This window comes from Dermochelys coriacea, chromosome 2, assembly GCF_009764565.3.
Source record: "Dermochelys coriacea isolate rDerCor1 chromosome 2, rDerCor1.pri.v4, whole genome shotgun sequence".
Lineage (NCBI taxonomy): Eukaryota > Metazoa > Chordata > Testudines > Dermochelyidae > Dermochelys > Dermochelys coriacea.
This window is the reverse complement of record NC_050069.1, coordinates 105276067-105291197: the sequence shown is the minus strand read 5'-3', so window position 1 is coordinate 105291197 and position 15131 is coordinate 105276067. Positions and strand designations below refer to the sequence as shown.

At 40.4% G+C, this 15131-nt stretch overlaps 1 protein-coding gene across 4 annotated transcripts in view; it reads right to left on the bottom strand.

Annotated features, from left to right (window-relative positions):
• The window catches only part of SALL3 (spalt like transcription factor 3), a 24642-nt gene extending 10804 nt beyond the window's left edge, over nt 1-13838 (bottom strand). The window contains exons 1-2 of one of the 4 annotated variants that reach the window (XM_043508235.1): nt 11907-13555; nt 1977-2140 (exon numbers count right to left, since the gene is read on the bottom strand). Coding sequence is in view for 3 of the 4 variants with exons in the window: in XM_038393285.2 (XP_038249213.1) it covers nt 11907-11985 (79 nt within the window). In the remaining variant the exon portion in view is untranslated. Of the gene's footprint in view, nt 1-1976; nt 2141-9895; nt 11497-11906 lie in introns of those variants that run through there. The other 3 variants (XM_038393285.2, XM_038393286.2, XM_043508234.1) reach the window with 3 other exon arrangements.
• Between the last annotated feature and the right edge of the window lie 1293 nt (nt 13839-15131).

Genomic DNA, 15131 nt, shown 5'->3' with positions numbered 1-15131 from the left:
TGGAAAAGGGGTAGAAATGTTATTGCCAAGAGGCATTCTAAAATACTATACTAGTAAAACAAACATATTTTAAAAGTTATTCTTACAAAAGCCTACTTTCAATGTAATTTTAGAAAGGAAGCTCTTGACATTTTGGAAAGCAAAAACACACAGAGTATAAGAAAAAGCAAAGCGTTCCAGTGTTCTTGTTTTACATTCACATTCTAGTAGCACTTTTCTCTTGAGTCTCTTTGAACAAGACAATTCAAACAAATCTTTATTTACATTACAGATTTACATTTTTACAGTCTTGGAGCCTGATCCTGAAGTCCTTACTCAGCGCCCACTGAGTTCTTTGGGAGTTGCCTGATTAAGGACTGCAGATTGAGTTTTTTGTGAGCTTTTAATTTATGTAGTTTTTCCAGTGCTCATTTCCAAACACACTGGGACTTTGGGCAAAGGTCCCCCCTGTTTGTTTGTTTTTTTGCCAGGGTGGGATACTTATTAATAGTGACTAACCTGCTTGTTTCTCTTACTACCATTGTAACTAAATATTTCTTATTTTTTCCAATAGGGAGATCTTCCTCTGAACAAACCTTGCACAACAGATTCCAGTCATTTATGAAGGATACTAGTAATATAGCCATTCAAGTATGGCAGTTCTCTTATCTAGAATGAACTGCTCAAATATAAACCATGTAATTATTTCAGACAAAGTACAATAATCATTAAATCCAAATTCGAAAGTATTCTCATTATTTCAAAACATTTTTTTTCTAAATTAGAAATAGTCTTGTGATTTAGATATGTGATAACTAAGAAATACAGGTAGATGAGCTTTCAATAGATGCCTAAGCCACTGTACACATTATCATGAAAGACTATCAATATGGATCTCTATAATACATGAGTGCTATAACCAATCTGTTACACTAATGCACAGCTCAAGAAAAGCAATGTTTTACATTTCAAGTGCGCCCCTCAACTTAAAATATGAAATGCAATAAAACACTATAGTTAGACTATTAGAGCCCACTCTTGCTCCCACTGAAGTTGATGGCAAGCCTCCCACTGAGTTCCATGAAAGTAGGTTTGGGCCCTTAAAGACTGGGGAATGACTCTGCCTTTCGGATTCCCCTCCAATAAAACAACAGGAATATAAATATCCAGAATACTTTTCAAACTATAGAGCTAGGTACATTCATCTTTTTTTAAAAAATAAATCATTTTCTAAAATAGTATTTTTTAAAAGCAATATAGAAAGTAGCTTTTTAAAATAAACTCCAAAACACACAAAAATCCGACCAATGTCCCTGATCTAGAAGAGATCATTTTGATATTTTTTATGAAATATGTTTTTTTTTTTAAAAAGAACAAAAATACTAATAACCTTCTCAAAGCTTCACTTTCTATATTGGCAAGCAAACAGATGTCATTAATTGTAGGAAACATTAATCTGACATACAGACATTATTTATTAATTGTACAGCACCTTCTGTGAGTGCTGAGATTCTTTACAGAATTATATACTATGTCCCCAATTTTGCAAGTCCTTACTTGAGTGAGTAACCCTTACTTATGCAAGGAATTCCATTGAAGTGAATTGGGCTATTCATGTAAGGAACAGTTTTTAAGATCAGGCCTCATACAGACACTTTGAAAAAGAACTACGTAAGTGAAAGTAGTGAGTTCTAACTATTCTTAAAAAAAAAAAAAGCAGTCACTGGAATGAAATGTATGCTGATATATTTTGCACTTAGCTTCCTACACCACTTTCAATTTTAATTATTAGTTTAAAAAACAAAACAAAAAAGTGCCATATTGTGCCACTGATTTTTAAACATAACTCCCCATTGATTTAAATGGGGACTTCTGCTGCAAAGTAGATTGCTCCATGTTGCCCATATTTATCAGAAACAGTATATTTTGCTATCTGATAAAATTCTAGCATCACACTTATATGAATAGCTGTATAGGTTAGAGGGAATTCATCTCACCATTTTATCATATTCCAGGCTCTTCAACCTTTTACATCTGTCATAGTTTTAAGCCAAGAAGTTGTTTTTCATATGAGTCTGGACTTGTACTGCTGGTGGAATACTTTAATCATTTATTTCACATTTGCTTTATGTTTTACAACTTGCCTTCACTCTTCCATGTACTAAAATAAAAGTGATTAAATTAATTAAATAATGCAGTATTTTATCAATTTTATTTCTGCTGAAAACAATGATTAAATAATGAAAGTGCTGCTACAATGACGTTTTACATGGACTTTTTTTTTTTTTAGTTAATAGAGTAACTGCTTAATCTTGTAGACATCCTGTAGTTGTTACTGAAACAATAGGAGTTGAATATGAATTTTGCCGGAGTTTAGACTTCAGGGTTTCAGCCATTAACTTCTCAATTATTTGATTTTTCTTATTAGCAATTCAACTAACAGTTATGGAAGCTGCTAATAGTCAAGGGACGAGGGTTACCATATGAAAAACAGTGAAAATTTTTAGCCAACACATCCCCAAAGATACTTAGGGCCAGATCTTCAGGTAGTGTAAATATCACTGTAGCTGCATTGACTTCAATAGATGAATGCCAATTTGCACCAGCTGAGGGTTGGGCCCTTTATTTGAATTTTTCATGTTAATTTATTTGAAGATGTTTTGTGGAAGTCATTTTTGTTATTGTAATAGCTTGCACTACTTGTGTGTTCTATTGGCACTATTTGGGAGGTACAAGGTGTTGATGTGGAGAGAATTCTACTTTACTGGTGTCACTAACTGTTCTCATCAAATGCTGTTCATGCTTCAAGCAATGGATCTTTATATGGAATACAATGTTAATCTTCTTTCTTGTAGTCTGAGAGAAACAGAAGGTGGGAAAATGGTTTAAATGGTACAGTGACTCTTCCAGTTAACATGAGGAAATGTGTAAAGTTAGGAAAAAACTGGCACAGCTATGAACCCTATATATAGATACATAGGGTTTGTAGACCCTATTTCAAGAGTCTTATATTTTACAGCTGGACATTCTCTTATATGCTACCGGAAAGCTAAAGTTTTTTCAATACCTGTGAGAGAAAAGATAACAAGTGGATGTTTCAGAGATACTAAATACCATTCACTGCTATGAAATGGGCTTAAATTAAATATTTCAGTCTCATAAGAATAATTCCTAAATGCATGCTGACTGTTAGCTAAAGGCCATTTTTCTTTGGACGAACAGTTTTACAATATGAAAGGAGCCAAAACTGTTTCACACTGTTTCAGCTTGGTTCCTGATTTGTTTTTATTATTATTATTTTAAAAAAATCAATTCTAGTTTTGCATATAAATGAATGTAAAGCACCTTTTCAGTTATATTAGATAACGATCCTTACAATGTAAAGTAATGTTCTCTGGCAATGCAATGTTTTACTATACATTTTTATTCAAGTGGCATCATAAAAACCTTAAATTATGTGCTTCATAATTGTACATCCTTTCACAAGAGAATTAGATAAAACAATGAAAGTAATAGAAAACACTCATTTTTTAGGATTAGTATACTTTCAAAAGTTAACGTGTTACTTAAAGTTTTATAACCAAAGAAATATATTGTGAAAGGCCCAAGAAATTTGTCAAACAAAACATTTTCTAAAAATTTTCAGATCACATGTAATATTAAAAATAGTGGCAATGAAAAATCTGGAAAATCTCTTATTTGTGAATCAGGTACAGAATTTACTAACAGAAAATCTTTAATCATTTTAAAAAGTATATGTATTTCTAATGTATGAAGTTTAAACTACCAACCTTTCTTTCTGAAGCAGGATATGAACTATAAAGAAGTTTCAGCAAAAGACAAATTACCTCCCCCATACCAGAATGTTACATCAGTTAAAGATAAAAATGTCCTCTAATCACGAAACTAGATGTAAAAATCTACTGCGTGATAATCTAATAATTATTTCAAACAGCAGGTCTTAGCAGTTTTGTTTGTATCTGTAGCAAAAGATCTTATAAATATGCTTCCCAATTACTAAAGATTGGTGAAATAGAGAATTGGACAAATACTTACAATTCATTTTGTCAGAGCAGACAAACATTTTTTCAAGCACAATTTTTATTTGTTAAACATATATAAAAAACAATTTTATTTTCTTCCAAAAATATTAACTTTCCCATGAGCCAGTAACCTTACAATTGATTGATCCTTGATAGCAATATTACTACTTTTGCTTTATCTCCTAAAATGTACAAAGCATTTAAAAAGTTTGCTTAAATTATTAGAAGACATTTATTTTCTTGCAAATTAATTCTTTTTAACTCTTTATGATAGCTTTGAATCCCATAAAGAAAGATGAATTATCACATACTGAGCCCAAGCTGTGAAACAGGAGGAGACAAATAGAGACCCCTACTGTGTTTAACAATGGAGAAGAAATTCCAGGCTCAATAGAAATTTTTTCTGTCCTTTTTCACAGACCACAAAAGCTGTTAATATGGATTTGAACAGTGGAGGGCACTCTTGCTATGCAAAAACTTGTATTGACCTGGCACACTTAGCTTGATCTATTCAGTGGCCTAAATCTCAGAATTTGTTAAGTAACAGCCACCTGTGGCACAGTCACTAACTGTCTTCTGTTTAAAACATTTGCAGTTTCTAATTTGTGCAATGAAGCACTATTATCTAAAACACTGGTGCCATTATGTATGCATGCAGATGTGGAAGAGATGCAACATTCACAATTGGTTCCGAATATCTGTGCAAGATATTGTACCAAATAATAAGATATTTGTTATATTTCAAGACCATATATAATAAGCTATTCAACTGGCTGATATCACATTTTATATACATAGAAAATACATTTGTATAATTAAATATACATGAACATGCTAACTTTTTTTTTTTAAACAGAATATTTTTTTATTAGGAATCCTTCCAATTTCAAGGCTGATAACTCTAACATAGCCAGTAATGAAACAGAGAGTACAAAATCAAATAAGGCTACAGAATTAAATAAAACACCAGGCTTTTACAGAATTTCCTTGTTTCAGAAAGTTGATGATTAACTAAGTCTTAAACTACATAAATGTAATTTTAGTCTGCCTAACTCTGCAAAATAAAACAGACCGATGTCTGAACAAACACTGGAAGAATGGCCAGTTTGTGTTTACAGGACCACAAATATGAGAAGCCAATTACGAGCCCAATCCTGCAAAGGCTTATGCACAAGAGGAATGAACACACAAACATTTAAGTCAATGAGACTACTTCGGTGAGTAAAAGTTACTCACGTGCACAAGCGTTTGTAGGACCGAAGTATAAGTAATTCACTGCTAATGATGTAGCTCAGTCATTTTGCTCATTTGCCATTCCCTGTACTGCAATGTTGTGTGGGATAACTAAAGCTGCACAAAAAACTAAACCAACGTATTACTGCTAGTCATCCGCAGTTTATGAAACATATTACTACACAGATATAAAATCATACAATGGAATTACCAAACAGAGCTATTTGGAGAGCTCTCTTGAAATAGTGAATAATAAAGCTGTTTTGATTAATTGGAACAAAAGTGCTGTGGCACATGCAGGGTTAATTAAGTAGTTCAAGATGCAAGGCCGCACAAAAGGAAACCTTTTTCCTTCTTTAAGAACTGTAAACACTTGTCCTGAACTAGATGGGCATTTGATAAGTTGTACAGCATGTAGCAAACTCGCAGGGATCTCTAGTTAACACTCAAATTCAGTGTTAACACTTAACAGAACAGTGGTAAGCCGTACTGCCAAGGTCAACTGCACAGATGTACTAATTGTATTATGAGCTTGACATCTAGTGGCCACCCCTGGCAGGGCAAAGCAGGCAAAGGTTAAATCAGCAAGCCTTGTTAAAGCACTTCTAACTACCCACCCTCAGGGAGAGTCCTTTGGAAGCTTGTTGGCACTCTGTGCAATCCTACCTTTTCATTGAGACCAAACAGACTTTCTATAGTGCACTAGACACTAATGCACAGAAAATACAGAAGGGGTGGTCTTGAACACAAAACTTAACCTGTTTAAGTGTGGATTGAAAAAGACAGGCATACACTGTAAAATATTTAGACGTTCTATTGACATTGTCAGAAGTATTATTTATTGATGTATTTTCCAATCCCAGGAGTTTTGATTTTTTTTGCAGGGAAGGAGGAGAAGGCACAATATTAACAAAGTCAACACTGAGAAAATTAGAAAAAAAACTTGTTTGAATGTTGTGTGTGTGTACTAATATTGTGCATAGTAAATTAGAACAAAACAAAAACCTAGAGTCCAGTCTCGTTTTGCTCAGCTATTTAAAATAATTATTTAAAAATTTCACAAGTTTATGTTTTCTATAATTCATTTATGGCATGATTTTTCTAGTTTTTCCAATTTCCAATATTCCTCCCCCCCTCCAAAAAAGGAAACCATCTCTAACAGAATGCCACTTAAGCTTAACCCTAAAAGTACATTATGGTTTAAACCTTGCTCAATTTAATCATGGAAAACTCCTATAAAATTCAGTGGGAGGTTTTGCGAGTGTAAAGCAAGCAGGATTTTGGCCCTCTTCATTGAAATGTACTGTTCAACAAAAATGTTCAATTATAGATTTAACAATACTTCCTCTGAAAAGTTTATAGAACACTACTGTCAGCTTACAGACAAAATATTCTGGTTGAAGTGTTTCATGCATGCTTTATTTCATATAAAATATGTCAGAACTGAACTATTTTAATATCATACCAGACCTGTTTTATTATCAGCAAAACTAACTGACTCACCTCCTGAGTCAATGGACAGTCTACAGATTATGCTTGTCCCGGCTTGGCAATCAGTCAACAAATCATATGGGGAAGGGTAGGACAAAAACAAAAAACAAATAAACCCAACCAAAAAAAGAAGAAAAACAACCCCTAAAAATCAGGACTTAAACTGTTTTCAGAAGTAGAATTTAGGGACATTTGTTTGAGTTTTTTCTTTTTTAAATAAATTCTTATTTAAAAAGAAACTTGAATACTAGCTTCTCAAATGAAATTTTTTCAAATATTTTAGAAAGTACAAGTTATCAACATTTACATTTAAATGTATTAGTATCCTGCTGATATTTATTATACAGAAGTCAGTGTAGCACCTTTGAAGATTTCTCAAAGAAAAGAAAATATCCATATGACCACCTCAAGCTCAATGGTAAAACTTCTCTGAGATTAGCAGCACAAAATGAAATCTGACCCACTTTTGCCTTCTTTTACCATTATCTTGCATACAACAATCAATATGTTAAATAATTCCTGATGTTAATCCATACACTTTCCTTTGTTGTCTTTGAAGAGAATCAAAATTATCTACAAATATATAAGCTACAAAGTTCATAGATGAATTATGTACAAGAATTCCAAAAAAACTTAAGCAAACAATCTCAATTATGCTCTCTCATTAAAGTGGCAATTAATCAGCAATACTTCTATTTTACCTTAAGATTATTTTTCAAACTAAATAAGCAATCTCTGGTGTTGCTGCTTCAAAAAGAGTGTTTGCAAAATCTGGTTACTTTGGGGGGTTATTTTTTGTTTTGTTTTTTTATATTTTTAATGCAGATATATTCCTATGCTTTTAGGGTGTGTGTTTAATTTATATACACACATATATCAAATAATTTTTTAAAGAAAATTGATTACTTTGAATTGGTGTAATTATATATATATGATTTCAAAAGAACACTGTTTTAGTTCAGCTAGTAGATGTTAAAATATACAGAATGTAATTCTTGTTCACCAGCATTCAAAAGATACAGTCATGACAATGTGCTATACATTTTGCAAATGTAAAAAAAAAAAAGAAAAAGAAAACACTTGAATTTAATTATATGAAATATTTTAATAGATACTGGGTTGCAAAAATCATATTCAAAGATTGCCATTACTTGCTTCCTTTAAGGTATTCCTTTCCTCTCAAAACAAACAATAACACATCTCAGCCATTATCTTAGAATGAAAACAGTCCAAAGCATCAATTGCCATAGTTACTCTTGCTCGAACTTTAGAACAGCAACACTGGAATCACTTTTTTAACATTATAAAAACTTTGTTTAATTATTCCTACTTTAAAAATGCTAAACTCATGCTCTTCACTAGTAACATGAATTAATCTGAGTCAAAATGCATGTAATATTTCTCTTTTCTTTAGTAGAATATAATTTTGAATTGCCTATAATCTGTTGATTTAGGAAAAACAGAACTGCTAGAAATTTAAAACTAATATATGAAATAATTTTTTTCTTAAAAAAGAAGAGCAAATTGCGTTTTATATCAGCAACAGTTTTTCCAGGTCTTCTGTCGCTCTTTGTAAATGATTTCCATCGTTTTGTTTTAATATGGCATCCCTAAAATGTTATGTGAATAAATATCTTTTTGTCCATTATTCTACAATATATCTGGCAAAGCAATCTATAATTACTAGTTGTTTGCTAACATTTCTTTTCCCATTTACAAAAGGCATATTTTACCTTTCCACATTAAAAAATCATTTAAAATGATTTTCTGAATATAAATTTGTAGCTCATGACATTGTCAATTATCTTCAGATTTCAAACACTTTCTCACCAGACCTTCCATACTGAGACTGTTCTGTTGAACTCAGCTGCATTATGCTGTCATCCAAACTGACTTCAAAAATTATTTACTACAATTCTAAAGCTTCCATTGTAACATCGCCACCTAAGTTGACTGGCCTCCATATAACTTTAATACAGACTGCTGTTTATCTTCCATTCTGTTTTCCAAAGGGGCAGGTTTCCTTTTGCTACTGTTCATTTGTATTTATAAGTAATATACCTATAGAACATTCACTTAATGCTTCACTTGATGAAAATATATTTTGATAATGATATTAAATATATGCTTACATTAAATAAATAAGCTTCCTCAACTTAATATTGGGTTATCAATAATTTCTATCATAGAGTGTAAATACTCTAAAAATATGTAAAAGGATACAGGTAATATAACAGCATTTTACTTTGTTTGCTTTAACCCCCCCCCCCACACACACACACACCCACAAAACTGCAAAATGACTCCTCCTCTGTTCTGTCCCGGACTGACTATTTTTGGCCTGTTGCAAAATATGTTCAGGAACTGTGGCAATATCTTTATTACAACTGTGAATGGAAATGAAAAGCACTGACTTGAAAGACATGTTTTAATTCTAATCTTCTTTGTGCACCTAAATATATTTGACCCTTTAAATTGTTTTAAAAGTAGCAATATTTGTATTTTGTATTATAAAGTACAAATAATTTACACTACACAAATGTGCACTACATATCCGTCAACTTGTTTACACTACTAAGTTCACCTTGTTCACATTTCTGAAATGAAAGTGAAAAACCAATAACACTGCTCCAGCTTTTTTATTGTTAACTATGCGGGGTTTCATTAATTTAAATAAATTTTAATAAAAGAGGACACAACACATTTTGATAACAGCCTTCTAAGGCTGAAAAGTATTTACATTGTTGCATTTTAGGGCTGCTGTGAAAGCCGATTTCGAGCTATTCAGGGACCACAATAATAACGCTTTAAAATTCCTCACTGGGATGCAATGTAGTCCTTTTGATGGAAAGACTGTCTTTCTCATTCGGCAGAAATAAATCCATTCATTTGATCATGTAGTCATTGAGGGCAATACAAAACAAACCAAGTGTGAGAAATTCTATGTGATGAAGTAAACAAAACAAAACCAAAAAAATATATTTCCATGACAAAAAGATTCTTTGTCCTTAATCTACCCACCATATGCAAGCGTTTCTTTTTAGCATATCTCCTGTTCTAATCTCGGGTGACATGGCTACGTAGATAAGACTCCCGAAACAAAGCAAAACAAAAATAGTTTAAGAATTTTCTTCAATATATTAACTCACCAGAAGTGACATAATGAGGTAATGCAGTGTTTCTCCTCCCCGCCCCCCCCGGTACTGAATTGATGCTGAACATGTAAAAGTTTGTAAATGAGAAATTCTTAAACCAAGAACCCTGCCAATAGACTCTGTTTAATTAGTCTTGTTTCCACAATGACAAATAATTTCAATTTAATTTTGCAGTCACCGCTGTGCTTAAACTAAAGTAAAATAAAAACACACAATGTTTTCTTCTTCAGGTGTGACAGAAAGCAGCATTTCCCTGCCTGTCTCTTATTGTCAGTATCCAAAAGGCGTTTCCAGAAGTGGTTAGCGGCCCCTTCTCTTTCCTTCCCTGGACAGTCGAAAGCAACCTCCTCCCACCCCCAAAAAATGCCATGGGAAAGAGAAAGAGGTGGTGGCAGTCCTGGGTTTGAAGATTTGCCAATCTGACAGATGTTTTAACCTGATGAAGTGGATTCACACTTCAAGCTTCAAGGTTGTGAAGTTCTGATACCATAGTCAAAATCCTCCTTACGCTCCAACTTTCATCCCTTCCCTCCCTCCCCCACATGCAACTTGTAAGTAATTCCAGTTTTGAAGCACAAATAAAGCAGTGTGGCTTTTTGCATGTTGTTTTGGTAAAATAAAGGAACGAGGTAGTCTAGAAATCGTGTCTCACTTACTGGTTATGCAAGAAACTAAAAAGCTAAATTATATGAAAGAAGGAAAAGAAAACTTTCCAGTGGGAGCCCTGGACCGACCCAAGGAAAAGTGAGGGCTGTAGGATGCCTTTGCACATTTTACTTCTAATCAACACAGTTAATTCTATTTTTAAAAAGCCTGAAACCCCATTTAATAAATGTTATTGCGGGGGGGGGGGGAAGGGATCACTGCACCCCGGGACACTTGTTTACTGGCAGTTTGGGCTCTCTAGCTATATTAAACCAGGCATATGTGCCTCTGTGTGTGTGTGGGGGGGACTCATGGCGGATGGGTGGGAAAATAAACCTTCCCCATTCCATGTGGCTGCTGTGAAAGGCGATGGTGGCAGTGATCGTTTGTAGTCATTAGGACTAGTATTAATCAGAGACGAACCCAGAGGAACTGAAGCGAGATGGGGAGAAAAGCCAGCAGGGAGGAAAGGTACAAGAGCGCCCAGGCTCCTCGAGACAAACTCTGCTCCCCCAGCCAGCCAACTTCCCCTTTATGTCAACGTCCCCTACACCCTTAGGGGCTGTACCCGCCCCCCTGCTCCCCAAAGCCCCCTTCGGCCTGCGGGGGAGGAGTCAGAGGTGCAGGAAGGCAAAGCCTTCCCACCTAGAAAGTGGGGGGCGGGCACTCTGGCAATGGGGGGCCCCTCAGCAGCCCCGCCGCCTTGAGGAGGGTGGGGGGGGGGGCGAGCGCGCTGGCCCGGGTTGCTGGGAGTGTGGCTGGAGCCGGGCTGCTCCGAGTCCCCCCCCCCCCCCGGCGCTGCTGCGCATCCCAGCCCGGCGGAGCTGCCCCGTGCGGCTCTTTCTGCAGCCCCCGCAGCGGCGCCCCGGCAGCTGAGCGGCTCCCAGCTTCCCCGCGTGGGGGGAGCAGGGGGGTGGGGGAGGGCCGGGGGCATTTCTTCGGCTGAAACTACGCCTGGGCGCGCGAGAGCGAGCCACTAAGCCCAGCCGGGAAGGGGGAGGAGAGCTCGCCTCCCGGGGGCCACCCCCTCTGCCTCGCGCCGCTCCCACAGCCCGGGGCAAGCCAGAGGACTCAGCCCCCTCCCGCGCCAAGTCCGGGGCGGATGAAAACCCCGCCCGGGCCAGCAGGGCATTGATGGGAGGGACGGTTTCCTGGATGGGGTGGGAGAGGGGGGGGGAAGAGAAACTTGGCGGAACTGTTAACTTTTCTTTGCCGCTGGGTCTCCCCCGGAGCGGCCCTAATCCCCACTCTCTGCAGCAGGGGGAACGAGCCGCGGCCCGCGATGAAAATAAATAAATACCCGCCCCCCCACCACCATCACAGACGCACAGAGCCAGAGACACACGGAGCAGCCCCTTACCGTGCTCAGAAACTACCTCCGCCTGCAGCTCCTCGTCCGACTTGAGATGCTGGGGCTTCGCTTGCTTTCGCCGAGACATGCTGCTAACTGCGGCTTCTGGGTGCTGCTTTTTGCAGAGGCATCAGCGGGAGGAAGGGGGGGGGGGTAGCCGGTGGGAGGGGGCTGGAAATAATTGATCGCAAAGAAAAAGTCGAGTGGGTGGGTGTGGGGGGGGGGGGGGAGACCGGACCAAACAAACAAACTGAGCGAGCGGGGGGATTAGCCGGGCTGGGTGTGCGCGGTGCGGTGGGGCGTGCGCTGCGAGCTGGGGCGGCTGCGCGGATCGCGCATGGGGCTCGGTAATTATGATTGTGAATAATGCATGGCGATTAATGGTGCTGGGGGCGAGCGCGGATTGGCCCGGCTCCAGCGGACTCAGGCTGCATATGTAAATGAGGGACGGGGCTCAGCAATTAGCCGCTTCACTCCGCCAAACGATGCGTCTCCCCGGCACCAGCGGCGCCTCCTGCAAGAGGCACCGACCCCAGCAGCAGCGGCGGCGGGGGCAGCCGCAGCAAAACACACACACACACGCACACACAGCGCGCAGCGGGGCTCTGGTGCGCACACACTTCACACAACATAGGTGCGAGCTTCACTTGTTGGGGAAGGTCATGATCTTCGTGTTCTTCTTCCCCGCCTCCCCCTCCGCTACTTTTGCTTGGCTTTCTTCTGCTCTGTGGGCTTTTTTTTGTTTGCACCACTCGGAGTCGTCTTCTCTCCTGGCTCCTCTTTCCCCAGCAGTTGCCCTGGGTGGCATCTGATGTCTGTATGGGCGCGCGTGTGGGGTCACTTTCTGCTTGGTCGGGAGGCGAGAAACTTTTGTGGGTGCGCTCCGCTTTCTTTCCCCTCTTCTCTCCTTGGAGCTTCACATTCTTGTCTTTTGCTCTTCCTCCCTCCTGCTTCTCTTTTTTCTCCTTCCTCCACCCCGCTGACTTTTGCTCTCTCCTCCTGGGAGGGAGGCGTGTGGGGCGGGGGGACACACACACACACACACACACACAAAACCACAAGCCCCTGAGCAGTTTTGTCTTTCACCTCTCCTTCCTTCCTTCTTTGTCTTGCAGCTTCTTGCTCCAAGCAGAGCCTCCCCGTTGCTGGTGGTGCTGCTCACTTCCTGTTGTCCACTGGTAGGAAGTTTTTGCCCCCCTCTTCTCGCGCAGGTTGCGATGATTCTTTTGTGACACCCTGCGCGGCGTTCGCCGCCCCCAGCCCCCCCCCCCAGCCTTCGTTCACTTTTGTGCCCCCTCGGCTACTGGCAATAGTCTCTCTCGCGCGTGGGTGCTGAGCGAGCCCTTGATCTCCGGCAAAGGAGCTCGCTCCAGCCCGGGCTCCTCTGCCTCTCTCAGGGTTTGGGGTCGCTTGCTGTGCTGCCTGCCGGGAGAGGGGGTGGGGGGGGTGAGTTGGGTCTCCCCCCGCCTTTCGCGCACTCCCGCGACAGCTCAGGTCTGCCGGGCTCTCCCCCCACTCAACGCCTCCTCTCCGCGTAACAGGAGGGATGTGCAAACCGAGGTTGCTGCCGGTGCTTTCGGGCAGATAAACTTTCAAGTTTGGGAGCGGTGCGGGTCACACGGCGGCTCCTCCTACTGCTCCAGCTCTCCACCTCCTCCGCTCCCCCCCCCCCACCCCCCCCCCCGGCTCCGCAGCCCGATCTGCTCCCAGCCGCTTCCAAATGCTTCTCTTTCCCAACAGCGGCTTATCTCACAACCCACCCCCCCTTTTAAAGGAGGGCGGGCGGGGAAGGGCTGGGTTCCCCCACCCTGCCCCTCTGTTGCCTTGCGAGTTGGTCAGCAGCGAGCCCCTCGCTCCCTTCCCCTGGGGCTGTCCGCTGGCTGGCGTGTTTTGGGGCAAGGGGATGGTCCGCGAGGCGGGTGCCCGTGGTGCCCCTCTGCCCCGGGGCTCGCCGGGGGACGCTGGGGACCTGCACAACTACTAGACTTAAGCCACAAGTTGCTTTTTTTGTGGGGGGGGGGGGATCTCTGCTGAGGAGAGGGACACGCGCGCAGGCACCTCCCATAACAGCGAGCCACCGCTAGGATGTACCACACAGTTACCGATGGCCCCTGCATCCTCTGCATCAGCATCGCACGGTGGTCAGGGGACACTCCCTCCAGCCCCCGGCATGTATTTGTTTGGGGGCTTTTCGCTCTTCTCCCTCCTTCCCCCCCCCCCTTTTTCTTTCCTTTCTTAAATATCACTTACTGATCAGCCCCTCGGCTCTGCCCCCCGTCCCTCTTTCGTTTCGCTCTAGTGGCTCTCCCAGACCCCTTGATTGGGACCGCGAGAGCAACAGCTCACCTGGCATGAAACAGAAGGGAGCTGTGGGCAGGGGGGGTTGGGGACAGAGAAGACAGAGACTAAGACCAGTGAAATGGATTTCCTCCAAATCTCCGTCCTCCCCCCCCCCCAAAAAAACCCCAGTTGTAGTCCTTAAAATACACTAACCTTGGCTTCTTTGGGAGACTTCTGTGTAAACTTCCCCTGCTGCTAGTTTCTTTTATCTTTTGCATTGTGATATTATCGCTCTGCTTTTGGTTTCTTCTCCACTTTGACGTAGGCAAACAAAATAAGTTAAAGACGCCAGGTTAAGCCAGTCTGGGTAGTTTATGGCCGCACATGCTTTTAGAGATTTTTGTGTTTTGGGTGTTCGTATTTTTTTTTCAAACCAACCTAGAAAGGGCAAATAAATGGCTTTTAAATGTCTGTTTTCTACGCTCCATTCGTGTGATTTTAAAGGTCGACTCCTTTCTAGCGCCTTCTGCATTTACAAATAAAAATACTTTTTGCAGTCTCTAAATTCTAACTCTAACTTTCCTGCGACAGATCCACTTTGGCGGAAAGTTTCTCACTCGGAGTGTTTCTAAACTAAAATGTCTGGAAACGACACTGAGGACTGAAATCTGATGTAATTTGCCAATATGAAGGGGGAGGGGGCTTAAGCACTTATTAAACATAATGTATTTCCACCCGCAGGAAGGGGACTATTGCACACACCACACGTAAATACAGTTTTAGACACCCTCACACATATACACACACGTGTATATACAAAGCAGGTGAAAGCGATCACTTGCGAGCGTTAAAGTAGCCTTCAGAAAGTGCAGTGGTGAAGGACATGTTCTATTTACATCTTCTCTTTCAGATGGCACAGAGGTATATTTCTACAGACTTGCTGTAGGTGAAAAA